The sequence below is a fragment of the Amborella trichopoda genome, chromosome 3, assembly GCF_054954075.1.
Source record: "Amborella trichopoda isolate Santa Cruz 75 chromosome 3, AtrichopodaSantaCruz75HAP2 v2.0, whole genome shotgun sequence".
NCBI lineage: Eukaryota > Viridiplantae > Streptophyta > Magnoliopsida > Amborellales > Amborellaceae > Amborella > Amborella trichopoda.
This window is the reverse complement of record NC_142338.1, coordinates 60,380,210-60,397,456: the sequence shown is the minus strand read 5'-3', so window position 1 is coordinate 60,397,456 and position 17,247 is coordinate 60,380,210. Positions and strand designations below refer to the sequence as shown.

General features: G+C 34.4%; 1 protein-coding gene across 1 annotated transcript; it reads right to left on the bottom strand.

Moving 5' to 3' along the window:
- Nucleotides 1-3,619: 3,619 nt before the first annotated feature.
- On the bottom strand, nt 3,620-14,775 carry EMB2775 (ATPase family associated with various cellular activities (AAA)). Its single transcript, XM_011625624.3, has 11 exons — nt 14,345-14,775; nt 12,796-12,906; nt 12,637-12,669; nt 12,013-12,181; nt 8,201-8,382; nt 7,947-8,083; nt 7,705-7,803; nt 5,492-5,561; nt 5,316-5,390; nt 4,626-4,671; nt 3,620-4,004 (listed from the first exon to the last, which is right to left on the bottom strand). The coding sequence occupies exons 1-11, from the start codon at nt 14,426-14,428 to the stop codon at nt 3,946-3,948; spliced, it is 1,065 nt and encodes a 354-aa protein (XP_011623926.1). The 5' UTR covers nt 14,429-14,775; the 3' UTR covers nt 3,620-3,945.
- Between the last annotated feature and the right edge of the window lie 2,472 nt (nt 14,776-17,247).

Below are 17,247 nucleotides of genomic sequence, written 5' to 3'. Positions count from 1 at the left end.
GATTCTATTCGGCCATTTTTCTTCATCTTTATCTTTTAAGAATTGGATGCAACTATTTTTAGATGTGCACATGAATCTCTCCCTCTACTCCTACAATATCTAAATTTAAATTTAATTTTGAATAAAGTGACATCGACATAACTCTATATTTTATCCTAAAAATAGGAATTGTTTTTTATCTTTGTCTAGAAAATAATCATATATTTATTACAATTTTACAACAATTAAAGTAAATAATTATATTCTAATTATATGTAATCATTATCATAATTAGATTATGATAATAATTAATGAGTAATGATTCTATAGGACCCTCTTGCACCTTTGTGTATAAGACCCTAAAAAAGCATCATTAAAGTTGGCACGAATCTCTAAAAAAATCAGTATGAGACTTGACTTTTCTATAGATTCGTGTCAAATATAATGGTGATCCTTTGGGAACCTACACACATAGATGGGGGAGGGTCTTATAAGATCATTTCTCATAATTAATATGCAAACTAATTTATTAAGTCTAGTCATTGTTATAATTCACACTTATTTGTGTAAAATTTTATATTTATTATAGTTTATAATCATCATCATAGCCTTTTTCCAACTATTTGGAATGGTTATACAAATTTGGTCCATTATTTTGCTTTATCAAAGACCATACTCTCAGGCCATAAATCCCCATTTTTTTTTTAACTACTTCTATCCATGTTTATTTCGGCCTACCCTATACTTTACTTCTTGCTCTTTTTTAACCTTCCACTTGAACCAACTCTACCTCTTAACAAGTGTTGTACTAGATATGTGATATTTTAGTTTTATAATAGTAATATTAAATAAATCATAATTATACATCATAATAATTATACTTAGAATATGATGATACTTAATACATCAAACAATTTTATTATAAATACGAACTATATAATAATAATTATTATAGTATAATTTATTTATATATATATATATATATATACACTATGAGACCCACCCGCAACAATGTGAGTAGGACCCCAAAGGATCTCCATTAAATTTTGAGACAAATCTCTAAAAAAGTTATCAATAAACCCATTCACCCAAGTCTCACACCCATGTGATAACTTTTCTTGCTATTTGTGTTAAAATTTAATGGTGATCTTTTGGAATTCTACTCACCCATTGGTGTAGGAGGGTCTCATAATGTCATTACTCATAAAATATATAAAAATATTATAAAAAATTAAACATAAAAGTTTTAGAAAATTTTTTTAATAGAGATTTCCTTTTTTGCTTCAGCCCAAAGCAGAACTGAATCTGACCAAATCAGATCTGAATCTGACCAAATCAGTCTGAAGTGGACCGAATCTGATTGAAATAGCAACACTAGGCTTCGTGTCGATCTAAGCCTAAAATCCGAAGGCTTCGGCCTCTTCGGCCTAAACGAAGTGAATTTGACAACACTGCACAATACACCTACGGATTCAAATATAAGGGCCCTTGAATCGCATCAATTTGCAGCTAAGAGCGCCTCTCACATAATAGGTAAATCTGTTGAATTGTTGTATCCCATCTTATGAGATACAATGGGTTATGTGGGTGATGATGAACTATTCGGTCTCTCTCTATGTGTATGCGGTCTCTCTATGTGTTAAAGTGGCTCAAGCTGTAAGCTCAAAACAACATAAATTTGGCAACAAAGTGTTGGAATATATCCTAGAAATTCAAGCACGATTCAGTTGTAAAAAAAATAAAAAATAGAAAAGAATAGAACAGAAAAGAAGAAGAAGAAAATTCACGCCCGTTAGTTGATTTACAATGTGAGAGGTGCTTTTATACAAAAAGCTAGAGGAAAGTATTGGGCAAGAGGAAGGTGGGATTGTGGGTCTAAAGTATTGGGCAAGAGGAAGGTGGGATTGGGCAAGGGATGTTTTTCACTTGCTTTCTTTACACACTAATAATTTATAAGTAGTTCAATCTTGATTTGGCAATTGAGATAGAGCAATATGGGACCAGCACAAACTCATTTTATTCTATTATACTTAAAATGCACCATTGTTGTCGACTCGCACATAATTTTCAGTCATTATTAGGGCATATGTGTATAGAAACATATAACAAACTCATCCAAGAAAATACGTTGATAGGCGATTAGAATGATTATTCACAATTAAGTTTTAATTATGCAAGAAACCAAGATAGAAGCGATAGAGAAAGCTTTAATCCAAGATATTAATGTTTTGGTCATGAACCTTTACTTCATCCCTCAACAAAGGATTATAGGTGACTGTAGGTAACTTGTGGTAAGAAATAAAAAATAGTTGGGATGAAGCTCATATAATAATGATAATTGTCAAGTTTCACCATAGTTTAAGCTCCGTTCACCATCTATTGTCCAAGCCACTGTTTTAAAACCCCCAATCTAGATTGGAATTGACAATCTGGACAAGATTCGGTGGATGGGCGATTGGGTCCGCAGCCCACCCCAAACCCCCTCTAATTTTATTTGTTTAACTGGTTTTTCATCGGCATGGCCAATCAGGATCAGTGCAGTAGTTGGGCAATCCAAAGCACGATTTAAGGTTTTTAAAACATTGATCCAAATAGATGATCGATGCCTTCCTGGTGAACAAATGACAAACAAATTAGGCACATTGTACCCATCCCTCGATATAATCCCTATCGAATTATTACCAATGGTTCGTAATTCATATGCTATACGATATAACGCACAAACAAAATGGAACATGCATTCTTAGTCCAAGCTCTCACCCAAACTGCATTTTCAACATAGTTTGGTGGCGCACCTGACTTCAACAGTATAAGGTTGACACCTTATACAAACCTCACCCTTTTTTTATAAATGTGAGGTTGGCACGGATGCATCCGTAGCTATAGAGATAAAGTGCACCTTCAAATTTTAACATGGCTTATAATTTTGATGTAAAATGTTCTTAAGATTATCTCAAAATCTATTTTTATATCTAATTATAAAATTTTAAATTTAAAAAATAGTTAAAATCAAATAAATATATAAACATGAAAATCTTGAAAATGGACGGTGTAGATAACATGTTGTAAAATGCACTATTACGAGACTTGAAATCTTTTTATTTTTCATGGTCATACATCTCAATGTCAAGATGATCAATCAAAGTGTGTTTCAACATTAAAACTATCTTTTCCTATAGATTTTTGAAGTGCATTTGTAGTTGTAGAGGCAAGGTTGCAACCTTATATAAACTTTTTCCTTCTTAGTCCAAGCACTCACATTAAATCGTAAAATGATGGGCTTTTCCATTCCCCAAAGCCCATCTTCGTTTTGTTTTTCCACAATGTCACAGCAATGCTTATGGGAGAGTATAGAATGCACCTTTGGGAGCACAAAGAAGCTCTCTCTCTCTAGTTGTCTTGGACAATAAATGGGAAACCATATTTGGTTATCTAAATAACCCATTCAACCATCCCATAATCAAAACCTTTTTAACAAAGTGAACTCATTCCTACTGGAAAAATCATAACTAAACAATAACCATAAAACTACAAGTACAAAAAAAAAAAAAAGAGGGAAAAGAAAATAAAAGAAAGTCCCTTGTTAAAAGGTACAAAAAGGACAAAAAAAAAAGGAAAAAAGCTCTTGAACAAAAGAAGAAAAGAAAGTCTCTTGTTAAAAGGTACAAAAAGCAAAAAAGCTGTTCTATAATCTCAAAACCAAAGAAGCATAAAACTACAAGTACGAGAAGAGAACATTCAATAACCCATCAAACAAACCCCTAAAAAACCAAAAGACAAGGCTAGCAGAAATATGGTTGAAATGCACCTTTTTAGTGTAGTTTTACTGATTCTCTATATACATCCCAAAGCAAAGCAAAATTGCTCAGGAAAGCATAACTAAACAATAGGCTACTTATCAAATTGGGAAGAACCAGTGAGCTTTTGAGAGCCTTATAAGCCAAGGTAAATCTCGCCCTTGGGTTGTTAACCAAAGGTGGCAATGAGGAATTTCTTGTAGATGCTCATAAACTTTGCCACAAATGCTGTATACAAAATCCAAGATCAGTCCCTAAAGAAACAGGAAGCATACATGTGCAAATGAATATGAGAGAGAGAGAGAGAGAAAAAGAGAGAGAGAGAGAGAGAGAGAGAGAGAGTGTGCGTGTGTGTGTGTGTGTGTGTGTGTGAGAGAGAGAGAGAGAGAGAGAGAGAGAGAGAGAGAGAGCTAAATGTAGAAGAACTGAACTTCACTGTTTTATGAAAGGAACATTTCACATATATATATAGGTAGTGAACATCTTACTTCATTGGAAAACTCCAATTGAGAATATGAGCTCATTCAAAAGATTAGAGGACATTGGATTCCCACAAGAAGCATGTATCACGAAGGAACCATTTGCTGATCTTTATTACGATGGTTTCCGTGAAGAATGTTGAGTGACCACTAATTTATTTGGACTAATTAGAGGGAGGCGAGAAGTTACAATTTGCTAAAGCTTTTGAAATGAAGTTTACAAAAGAACAAGTATTAAGTCCTGTGTGTGCAAAATTCACATTGATGGAAATGTAATGCTCATGCTAAGAAATACAATAAATGCAGTACTTATCAATTGCAGAAAGGCTATCATAAGTAAAGAGATTGATGCACAACATAGCATGACTACCTTCAATATGAAAGATGGATTTTTGCCCAAGACGCATCCTGTGTTCCTGTGGAGATCGTTGTTAAAAGTGGTCAGTGAAATGATGGCTTTCATGGCTAAACAAGATGGATGTTTTATTATATTAAATTAATTTTTTTGAAAATGTTTATTACAAAAATTAATTACGAAAACTGAAAACCTAAATGTGCATTGTGAACAAAGAGGCCCAGGGAGAGAACTTGAATATGGAAAAGGTCTAGTTACATAGAAACAATAACATCTGGGAAGCTGCCATATCTTTTTTTATAAAAAAATTGATCTCTTTTTTGGTCGGACTCTTTTAAACTTTTTTTCATCTGATGTCATATCAAAATTATGAAATTTGCAACAAAAAAAAAAGATGTAGAAGAAATTTATCTAAAGAAAGGGATTTACTAGGTCATTCCAAATACTAACATGAATTCAAATCTGTGGATGGCCAATACAAAATTTAACTGTAACCTAAATTTACAAAAGCATTTCTTGGCAATAGATTGTTATGGTTGGAAGCTGTATGCATAAACCTCAGAAAGAGTCCACAAAAAACATTCAAAAATATCATAAACAACATTAAAACTGTAAAATTAGAAGGTTATTAGAAGTGAACTAGATGGTAAAATGTCTGCCAAATTTGATATTTACTCAATCCTTTAAGGATAACAAATGACTTACATAGTATGCAGCCCAATGGGAAACTTCGTGCTTCAATTCTGAATCCAACTTCTTCATCAATTCTGACACCAATTTCTGTATAGAGCAGCCCATAATTTTAGAACAATAAAATAGATTTAATGAGATGTTCCAATGGAAAAAAAAAGGAGAGGAGGGGGGCGGCTTTTCTTTAGTACCTTCAGAATGACTTCCGGTGGAATACAATTTACTAGCAGCTCATAAATTTTCAACCTAACTGAATACAGTCTGCACACAAAGGACATCCACAATGACAGTTGGATAAATGGAGGTATCCACTCTTACAGAAGGCTAGCAGCATTCAATAGAATTTAATGATATAGTCCTACTTCCACCAACAAGTAGAGCATACCATGATCGTGATTATGATGTGGAATCATCTAAAAGTTCCTTTTTTTGTTACGAATTTGCATGCAAATATTGCCTCGATTAAGTGAAGTTCAGAATATGCAAACCGCAAGAAAACAAAGGAAAAATATGCATCTGGTCCCCTTTAAAGTAGAGAAAAGAACAACTTTCAAGGGATAAGAATCAATGATACTCAGCATTTCAAATAAAATAATCCATCCCAGTTAACAACTGCCAGAAAGTCCTCAACGCACACCTAATGTGAATGACTACAGGTTCATCCCAAGATGTTCGAATAAAAAGTAAGGATGCTCATCTGCAAACAGAAAAAGAAAAAGATTTTCATTTGAGTTTTGCTAGCTCATCACCTGTCAAAAATTATGTTTTCCATGTCATAGATAAATAGTGCATTTTCTCTGACTAGAACATGTTTTAGTTATACTGCATTTTTTTAGGTTGTATGAAGGTAATTGTTATTGTGTAACTGGACAATAGTTGTATTTAATTGTCCAGGTAGATAAGCCAAAATACCCATCTACTCAAGTGTACAAGTCAATACAGGAATGCAATACAATTATCTTGTACATTGCTTAATGGACATTATACTTCTTTATGGTTCTTACATCTTCTATCTAGCTCATTCATTTTGCTCAATGAAAGGTACTTAACGGATGCACTTCTTAGACAAAAGTATCATTACCTAGCATCATGAATGGAAACAGTATTCCAATAAAGTCCAGTCATGGTGACTCGCCTTAATTCTTTAAGTGAAACCAAGAAATCTAAATTTCCTACTAGAACATTGGGTTATCCTTTTGTGCATTATCATAAAAGGTAAAAGGTTATGATTCAGCACATGACATTGTTAGAATGCACAAGGTCCCGTGTTAGCAACATGACAAAAGTATCACTACCTAGCATCATGAATGGAAACAGTATTTCAATAGGAGTCAAGTCGTGGTGAATCGCCTTAATGCTTCAAGTACAACCAAGAAATCTAAATTTACTACTAGAATATTGGGTTATCCTTTCGAGCATTATAATAAAGGGAAAACGACCTCTACCCCCCTCTCCAAAATTTCCATCCCTAGAAGCCCCTTGGGTTCACCAAAATCCCTTGTACCCCCTCAATTTTAAAATTTTAGGACCGTTAGCCCCCTAATTATGCTTTTCTTTGTTCTTTTTACAAATTTGATATTTTTATTTTACAAAATGCCAAACCCTCCATTAGTGAGCTTCCTTTCCTTTCTCTTCCATTGCCTAAAATCAATCTTACCTTTGTAGACCCCACTCCATAAATTTAGACATGAAAAGAAAATGAATTTTTTTATTTATTATTATGACCTATTTTACAATTGCATCAATATCTTTTAAACATGAAAAATGATTAATCACGATATTTATTACTATTGTTAATGAATTATTACTATTTATTTATTCATTTAATTAAAGAAATTTCTCAAAATACCAATAAGAGATGAATTATTTAACAATTCATATATTATTGTTCTTGTTGTTATTGTTATTATTATAATTATTATTAATTGTAATTGTTATTATTATTATTATTATCATCATCATCAATAAAATTTGTTATATCAAGTAGCAAAAAAAAAAAAAAAAAAAAAAAAGGATGACTAATGCATGGGTTTGGCATTTTGTTGTCAAATTTATAAAAAGAACAAATAAAAACATAATTAGGAGGTTAATGGTTCCAAAGTTTTAAACTTGAGGGGTACAAGAGATTTTGGTGATCCCAAGGGGCTAATAGGGATGGAAATTTCGGGGAGGGGGTTAGAGGTCATTTTCCCTATAATAAAAGGTAAAAGGTTACGATTCAGCACATGACATTCTTAGAATGCACAAGATCCCGTGCTAGCAACACAAACGCCAAACGGTAATAGCAGCTTATATTCTTGACAATAACCATTATCCAAGAGTAGTGCGAAGATGCCAACTACATCTAATTAATACAAATTGGAACCTTGCTAAATAATTGGTTTATATGAACATCTTAGCATACCTTTTAGGGCTTTGCTCATTCACTATATCTGATACTATCTCAGCAACGTATTGCTCCCAATCCATAGTTTGAACAACCTGATTCTCAGTAAAAGGATACCTGAAACCAAATCAATGATACAATTTGAGTAATGAAAGAACGTGTCACTGAACTTCCTGTGATGAAACAACAGTAACACAACTCAAAAATTCAATTCAATTAACAAGAGAGAATTGAAAATTTTGAGTCTAAGACGTTTTAACTGTTGCACCCGGCAAGCTTCGAAAGAGAGTATTGCCCTTCTTAAATTCCTGTTTGACTGAACTGCTATACGAGTTGCCAATCCAATGGGAAGTTCAAGGTGTTCCTTCTTAGCTATGTGCCTCAATACACCAACAATCTAAATTGATGCAACAAAATATAAGAACTATGAAGCATAACCACTTCTTCATATCAAAAAAAGTGCCAGGCATACATCATTTTTTATGAACCATAAAATATAAATGGATACTGAGACCTGTTCATTAGTTGGTGCATTAATTCTAATATTCAAACACCGCGAACGAACTGCTTCAATTACTCTCGATGCACTGTTGCAACACAATATCAGTCGGCATGATGCACTGTATTTCTCCATTGTCCTTCGAAGAGAATGTTGTGCTTCTTTAGAAAGCTTGTCAACCTCATTGAGCACTAGAACTGCCATCAAAAGTAAAATTTCATTATGAAGGAGCGCGAAGTCAGGTCATTATAGCATCAGCAAAATAAGCCTGGAAATGAACAATTACATAAGAAATGCAAAAACAGAAGAAAATTTGACTTTTTTCTTATACTGCAATAAACATATATACAAGTTAATGTTTTTTAGATATTCACAGCACACAAAATTCATATGAACATTAATTGAAAGTTTGCTACTTTGTATTAAGACTCATAGATCCTGATTAAATATAAAGGAAACGGAGAAGTAATTCATTTTTAAGATAAGTAACTTTATTTACATTGATTGAAAATGTTCTACAAGTCAACATAAGCATTCTCTTGTATATGACTTGTCATGTATCAAGAAGAATAATTTCAAAGGAGGCTATTGTTGACACATTAAAAAAAAATAATAATCAAGGAAGGCCTCTTGCATTCCTATTATGAGGAAATCGACAATCTGGGTTCGCCTTCCCCATAAATGGAGGAAGGAAGCCTCCAAGTCGCTAATTCAGTTAAAGTTTCTTGTGAACACATGATGCAGCATCAATGGTGTCTCCTTCTTTCAGGTAGCTCAAGCAATAGCAGAATCCCCATCAATTATATCCTTTTTCTATTCAAATTCAATAGACTTGATTCTCCACTGCATTATTTGGTCCTGGACTTAGAAAGGCATAGCTGTTAAGGACGTTGAAGATAGCAAGGAAGAAGACTTGGTATCAATTTTTCAAGGCACATATCAATCCTTTTCTAGATACCTTCTCCATACCACGCAGGCTATTGGAGCAGCAAAGAAGTAGGAGATCGTGGTGCTAACAAATAATTAATCTTAGCCCACTTCAAACTTGAGGATGAGTTTTCTCCAAATAGGGGAGTCTAATGCAAAACATGAAACCTCTCTTATGTACTCTCCTTTTCATCAATTTAAGGTTAACATCTTCAAAAAAAAAAAGCAAAACATGAAACCTCTTATTTTTAATTTTTCTATTAAATATTAGGGATGCATTTTTGGGATTTTTAGGGCTTTTAAAATTTTGTAGGGATTTTAGAGTTTCTTTCTTCTTCTTCTTCTTCTTTTTTTTTTTTTTTCTACTTTGAAAAAGTAGTTAGAATCATTATGAAATTATTTATTTTGTCAAGCGTAGAAATGACATTATATATTTTTTTTATTAGAACTTCTACTTCAATTAGAATTAGGATTCCTTGGGTTATATAGGTAAGGCCCTTTATTATAAGGAAAAGTATACCGAGAGACTATTTCTAAATTTTGGTCTATAAAAGGTGATGACCTTAAATTTTCCCTTTACCCATCCCAAGCCCGGGTATAGGAGATGTGTTGTGCTAGTTAGGCAGCCAGCGTAAAACTTTGCCACATCTTATCATGAACCCCGAACCTAAAGGAAAATGGAGGAATATGATTCATGTAGCCAACCCCAATTAATTGGGGTAAGGCTTGGATGATGATGATAATGATCAACCAATCTTGTCCGTCAGATTTTAAATCAAGTGATTGTAAGTGTGTCATTGACCAGACTCAAATTCCATTAAAAAAATTTGCACTTTGTGATATCAAAGGGCTAGGAGCGATTGTGACCTCCTTGTAACAATGATAAATGGTCTTATAGCATACAATCCCTTATTATAAATAGGTGTTGTGTTAGGGTGTTAAACTTTCAGAGTTGAATATTATGTGTTTTGAGCATCTTGGTTAAACTAGAGAGCTCAGAAACTTGGCTTGTAAGCTTCCATCATTATTATCAAACAAATTTTAAGCTCTTTAATTTCTTTATGTAAAGTCTCCACTACATTACTTGAGGCCGACAAGATGAGCTCTCACCTCAATCTCATATGAGTCACACCTTGGAGGGGGCCTGAGAAGGACACATGGGCCTGCCTTATGATCTCTCAACAGTCCCCCAGGTCTAGCAGGACTGGATTTCCATCAAAGTTCAACTAACACTACCTTCTGTGGAGGCTCCCAAGTCTAGATTCTTCTGCTTCTTGGTAAAGAAAATCCTTTTACTTTCCTCTTTGTCATTGTTTCATGATGGTCTTATTTCATGTTTTTCATTTTAGTTTGTGAGCATTTCGGGCTTTGCTGGTTGAGAGAATCCCTAGGTTTTTCAGCCGACCAAAATGTTCTGAAATTGCAATAAATCACTAGTCATTCTGGAAACTGCAGAAAAATTTGCTGCTCTTCAATATAGAGTATTGGGTCAAGTTACGAACAATTAACCAAGGAATACTTCACATAATATGGGGTACCTACCAAACAGCCAAAAAAGCAAATACCATTCTGAATATATTAATTTTTGACAAAACAGTCAGTTCCTGATAAAATTAATGATCATCCCAAACAGGGCCTCAATATAGCATTCACTTCAACAAGTTACATGCAATGTAAAATTAAATCTTAAATATTAATCTTGAAATGACAACCTAGTAATTTGATTCTAAAGTATAGTAAAACTAAATCTTAAATATAAATAAAAATGGTGAAACAAGATTCGTGTAGCCCACCCCAAGTTGGGATAAGCCTTAGATGATGATGAAGATGAAGATGAAGAATAATATATTTACAGAAGTTTTTGAGCGCATAGGTATTTGATATGTAGCCATTTGAGGGTACCAAACATAACCTTTCAGCAAATTTAAAGGAAATATTATGGGCACTTAGGTTCAACCCCTAAGTTTTAGGGTTCCAAAAACGTTTCTATTAATTGGAACCTAAATCGCATTACATTGGCCTAACAAAAGGGTTTTCCAAAATCAAGCAACCAAAAAAGGGGACTGAAACTGAAAGACCAATTGACAACAACAAACAGTGAATCAATACACAGTTAGATGCCCACAAAGTTTCACACTCAAAGTGATTCACTTAAGTCCAACATGCATAGATTGCCTCCATTCCCTAACCTTATAAGATGGACCAAGATTAATGAACTTTTTGGATTCCTTAGTTCTTGTTTATAAGATTTTAAAGTAGCTCAAAACTGATCCCATGAAAAGTTCATCTTCACCATAAGACAGAATGTTTTGCCATGCATTATACACAATGTTTTAAAAAACGGCCCACCTGGCGCCTACCTAGGCGTCCTGGACCAAAAATCTGCCCGCCTAGACCCAGGCGGCCCTACACGGGCAGATGTACCTAGGCGGGTGCCCAGGGCGCGCCTAGGGTGGATATACTTGGGCGGGTGCCTAGGTGGCACCTAGGCAGGCTATGGGGGTGCCCAGGCGAGGGCGCCCAAGGTGGATGTACCTGAGCGGGTGCCCAGGCGAGCGCCTAGGCAGGCGCCCAGGGTGGATGTACCTGGGCAGGTGCCTTAGCAGCATAGGCAACACCCAAGCGGGTGCATAGGCGATGCCCAGGCGGGCACATGAGCGAATGCTCAGGGTGGATGTACCTGGGCGGGGGTTGATGTACCTAGCTGGGCGCCCAGGGCCGTAAGGCATTTCTCGTTTTTTTAAAACTACGGGGCGCCCGAGGTTCTGGCCGCCTGCCTAGGCGCTCGGCGCCAAGTAGGCTGCCTAGGGGCCACCTAGCGTTTTTTGAAACCTTGATTCTACAATCACTCATCAGAGGATCTAAGCTATATGAGTGCATAATGTAAATATAGTTGATACCTTTGTAACTTTTGTTTCCATTCACATCAATAGGCCTACTCTTGGCCATCTCTTTGATAATCTCCTGAACAATATACCTATCCTGAAAGCCGGCATCACTAGGATTCAGCTCAACATGGTGAGTGCTTGATAATGTGGTCAATTCAAGCTCGATCTTTCTAGTTCCAGTCTGCGTAACAAAGCAATCGAGATCATGACCTTGTCTTAGACCTAGTAAAAGGTCTAGGAAGTTTCTACTAAAGAAATCATATCCATAGTTACTTTTGAAAAAATTGGAAATAGACTCGATCTATCTCTACTCTCTAGATATCAAACTTTCCAAATTCCCTGAGCTTTGCATGTTCTTTTTTCCTAATAATGCACTTTTTTTTTAATAATGCTAACCTTCTTCTTCCTATTGCAATTATATTAGTACATTGGAAAAAAATTCCATTAGTTATGAAAGGTGAAGAGTTTTATTTTAATGAAAAAGTTACCACTGCTTCCTTTAGATACAAGATGAAACTCGTAAAGAAACAAAAGTTCTCCACTGCACAATTTCAAAGCTACCGAAAACTACAAATCTATCTAACAACAATAATTCATAAGCTGGATAACATCACAGGAAATAGAATAGACCATTACCTCTATCTTCCATGTTTTGTTCTCAATTTTCACCTATCATCACCAGAAATTTAAAACCTCCATGTGAGAGACAGAGAAGAGAGAAAGCAATAAATTCCACCCCAAAACCAAATCCAGATATCCTAGAGTACCGTACTGATAAAGGCAGTCACGAGTTACCTTCTCAGCTGCAGATCCAAACATTTCCCTGAGAAGAGCCATGATGAGGGTTTTCTTTCCAGAGCCAGATGGACCATAAAACAGGAGATGAGGACAATCATGCTCGGAAACCTCAATAAAGAAAAAAAAAAAGAAGAAAAAAAAAAAAGTTAGCAAGAAAAAAATTTGTAACATAGCTTGTACAAGCCACAAGAATATAAAATCGGAGACAAATAATATTAGCATTGGACGCAAACAGTAGATCAAAAAAGAACAAATTCTTGAAGTCAAACATAAAAAATAACGGACAGGACACGCTAGAGTAAGATGAGAAGTGTAATGAAAGATTACATTTATTTTTTGTTTTCTTCTTTGTTAAGGTACACTAATGTAACAATTAGAAATTTAGATTGGATAATGTGAAAGACTGAACAATAGAGATTGAGAAAAGAAACACTTCTTCAACCGAGGAAATCCTTAAAATAAGAAAAAATCAAGGAACATTGGCAATCATTACAAAGCACAACAAATTCAAATACAAGAAGTCAACAAACCATGGAATAGATGGAGAAAATCAATTTCAAAAAAACATTTACACAAAAGAAATAAATAAGCTGGGTACAATTAATGTAAGACATATGAGCCGAATGGGAAGAGATACAGAGAGAGAGAGAGACGTAAATTAAAAACAACCAGTAGTGGTCATACCAAAAGAAAATAAAGCAGAAAGAAATGTTACTGGAAAGAATAAAGAAAAACTCCATACTAAGAGAAAATCATGGATGGAAGGAAACAATTATTGCAAAACCTGGGGAAAGAACAGGAGACCCTACAATAAAACAAGATGAAAACCCTATACAAAGAGGGAAACCACTTCTCAGACAGAGAAATTTCTGGAAAATGTGTTGGCAAAACATTACAAATACACTGCACATAGGAGAGAGAAACTTATTAAAGTTTCAGAAGAAACTCTAGAGTAAAAGACGAGACATATACACAAAATAAGCAATAGATAACATACAAAAATACTGTAAAATAGGAGAGACAGAAAGAGAAATAGAGAGAATGGCTGTAAAAGCGGATGCAGAAACAGTGTAAGCTTCTAAGAAGCCAAAGCATATGGAAGTCATCTCGAATAAACTAGAAGGACTATTGTCAATTAGGACCGAGGAGACAGAAGCAAAATAGGATCAGAAACAGTGCTAGTTCCCAAAAAACCCTAGAATAAGAGAACCACCACTGTTTAAACATGAATATTTCTCTAAATCGGATGAGGATAAAAAGTCGAATTGCTACAAAGGAGGATACCGCTGGTTTCCCAAAAAAATCCCTAGAATAAGAGAACCATCGCAGTTTGAACATTTCTCTAAATCGAATGAGGATAAAAAATAGAATTGCTACAAAGGAGGACACTGCTGGTTTCTCAAAAAAATCCCTTGATTAAGAGAACTATCGCAGATCAAACACAGCAATTTCTCCAAAGTTAGAGAGAGTTAGGCATAGAATCAACAAACACCATAAATTTTTGAGAAAAACAAATAATTGCAGTAGAGAGAGAGAGAGAGAGTACAAGTTTCTTTAGGTTTTCGGCGATGTCGTCATGGACAGCAATCTGGTCTAGGGTTTTTGGCCTGTACTTATCAACCCACAACATTTTCACAGCTTTGTTGTGCTCTTGGCCTCTCTCTGCTTCTGATTTCAGTGCAAAAAGGGCGGCTCTCTATGTGAGAGGGCTCTGTCTCTCTCTATTAGTTCAATGCAAAAATGGCGGGAACGGGAAGACGGAAAAGCTTATATGGAAAACCATCCTCCGACCCTAGAGAATGAGAAGCCGAATATTCGGTAACCGAAATACTTAATTATTTTGCTTCCCTCGACGTTTTCGGTGACCGGATATTCGTCCCAAAATTCCGAAATTTCGGATCACTTGCCATGTTTTCCTACGTCCAAAGAGCGCGTGTCAATGGTTTTTTGAGTTGCACAATCCTAACGATTAAAGTTGACTTCATATAATTTCTTTTCATATATAAATTAAGGAAAAAGTTTAAAGAAGCTTGAGGCTCTAAACAATCAAAATTTGGGCGCACGTCAATTTTTGCTAAAAGAGGTTGTTTTGATGCTAAAAAATCTTCAAATTAACTATCACGACCTCAAATGTATAGACATAAGAAAAAAATGGATTTCAAATTTTTGAAATAGTGCACCTTGTGATTCATTTTAGACCGTGAACTTTTAAGATTTTCAAGTTTTTATAGATCTACTCGATCTACACTATTTTTTAAGCTTAAAATTTTAAGGCTGTCACAATTATTATCAATATTGAAACCGCATTTCTCGACATTATTTGAAGCTACACTTTCTTTGATTGTTTAGATATCCACCTTATACAAACCGCACCCACAAATTAATGAGGTATTGGATCCAATTTATCGAGTTACTTTGCCTCGTCGTCTCTTCAATTTAAGGATGAACATCGGTGCCTTAATTTTTTTTTAACGTCGAACTTATTTTCTTTTATCAAAATAATAATTTTGGCAGACCTATTATTTTCTGAACAAAATTCTTATTTCAAAATTATTAGGAAAAAATTCTAACCAAGATAAAGCATAGGAGCATAAATAATCAAATTTACAAGACTAATGATGCAATTAAGGCTCTGTTAAAACATAGTAAAGCCTCACTTCCAATCCTCCTCTGGGAAGTACTTTGCGCATTGGAAATATCCTGATGACTCTATAATCAATTTCTAGCACTGACTATGAAACTTGAAGCTAACAAATCTTACATATCTTATAGATCCATGAACACTTATTTTTAGAGTGAAGTAGACGGTCTAAATAATAAAATACAATATAACTACTTTTAAGATTTGAAATCTTAATTCTTTTCACAACCATACCAATCAAGGCCAAGATGATCGATTTAAAGTTACTTTATATCGGAATTATAATTTTTTGTGAGTTTTAAAGTGACGCTTTATTTATTTTGATAGAAGTGCAATTCTATCAAACTATTTTCCTTTTTTAATTGAAAAAATTATGTTACTTCTTCATTTTTCAAGAGTAATAGACTCAACTAGATCGGAACTTGAAAAGCTCACTCAAAACTCATGGAATTGACTCTCTCCGGCCCATAACAAGTACATGAACAATCACAAGTAATAAAAAGCTAGCCATGAAAAACATGATGCGAAATTATGTAAGACCTATTTCAAGTCCTAAAGACTGCATCTTGAACATATTATTTAGACCATCCATGTATTTAGAAATCTAATCAATTTGCATTATTATGAGTTTTGAATTTGGCAGTAGAAATAGATTTTCAAGTCATCATAGGGCTTTTCACACCAAACCTGCATCTTATGACAAGGTTTAGAAGTACTCTTATGTTGGTCATTTGAAGTTGATAACTTGTAAAACAACCCTTCACATTACTGCCAGATACGAGTCTAGACTCTTTTTTCTGCCTTGTTCACAAACTCATTCTTTTGAGAAATCTATCAAATACACGTACCTCCTCTATTATTTAATATTTTATTCCTTTCAAATATTCCAACTATTATAATGTGTCTTTTGATAGAATTTTTGAAATTAAATCAAAAGAAATAAAAAATATTAAACATACATTTTGATAATATATTGTATACTATGAGTCCATTTAATTTTTTTACAAAGTCTAAATAATTTTTAGTCCTTGAATGCGAAATCCAATACATGAAATGTTTTACAACTTTCAAAAACATTTCTTTTGAACTTTATGCCTAAACAATGATGAATAAATGATTGTGATCTCCTTATATCGAAAATATACTTTTCCTTTTGAAAAACCTACCTATCTTTTTAAATACTTTGCAAATAGAGCGTACTATGTTCACCATGCAATAACTTCGGATTGCATGAGAACATGGTAAAAAAATCATGCTCACTTCATCACCATCCGATCCGTGGGTAAGATGGCCATGAAGAGAGAATGGTACACAGGAATCAGGCCTCAACTCGCTATAGATATATTCCGATTTTTCCAGTAAAACTTGGGAGGTTTTTCATTCTCTCTCTCTCACACACTCAAACTAAAACAAATGTAAGAGAAACCTAAGCATATGCTATTCGTGATATAACCATCTAAAATCTCTCTGTAAACCCCAGGAGGCAAGAGAGTTCCCTTCGACACAATAGTTATATCCTTGCCCTAGCTTAAATAGCATCACTCTTCAAACCTTGCATGAAAGACTCTTTGAGTAATTTAATCTTCAAATTTCAGCTAAACAAACATAAGCGCTATCAAATATATTTTTAATGGCAGAAACTCACAGATTAATAGAACAAACTGAAATAAGACTTGCAGGAAGAATCTTGCTGAAACTTCAGTAAAAATTAGAGTAATTGCAGCCCAATTTAGGATCAATTAACAGCACGACTACTTGGGTTCAGCAGATATATGTACACAAGTCATTACCAAATTATTTCCCAAAAA

Excerpts from the sequence above, each read along its gene's own strand:
- EMB2775 (XM_011625624.3), bottom strand. The coding sequence starts at position 14,428 with ATGTTGTGGGTTGATAAGTACAGGCCAAAAACCCTAGACCAGATTGCT. Across the intron at positions 12,182-12,636 it reads ACAAAACATGGAAGATAGAG|ACTGGAACTAGAAAGATCGA; the intron begins GTAATGGTCTAT and ends TTTGTTACGCAG. Across the intron at positions 8,383-12,012 it reads TGGAAACAAAAGTTACAAAG|TTCTAGTGCTCAATGAGGTT; the intron begins GTATCAACTATA and ends TTTTGATGGCAG.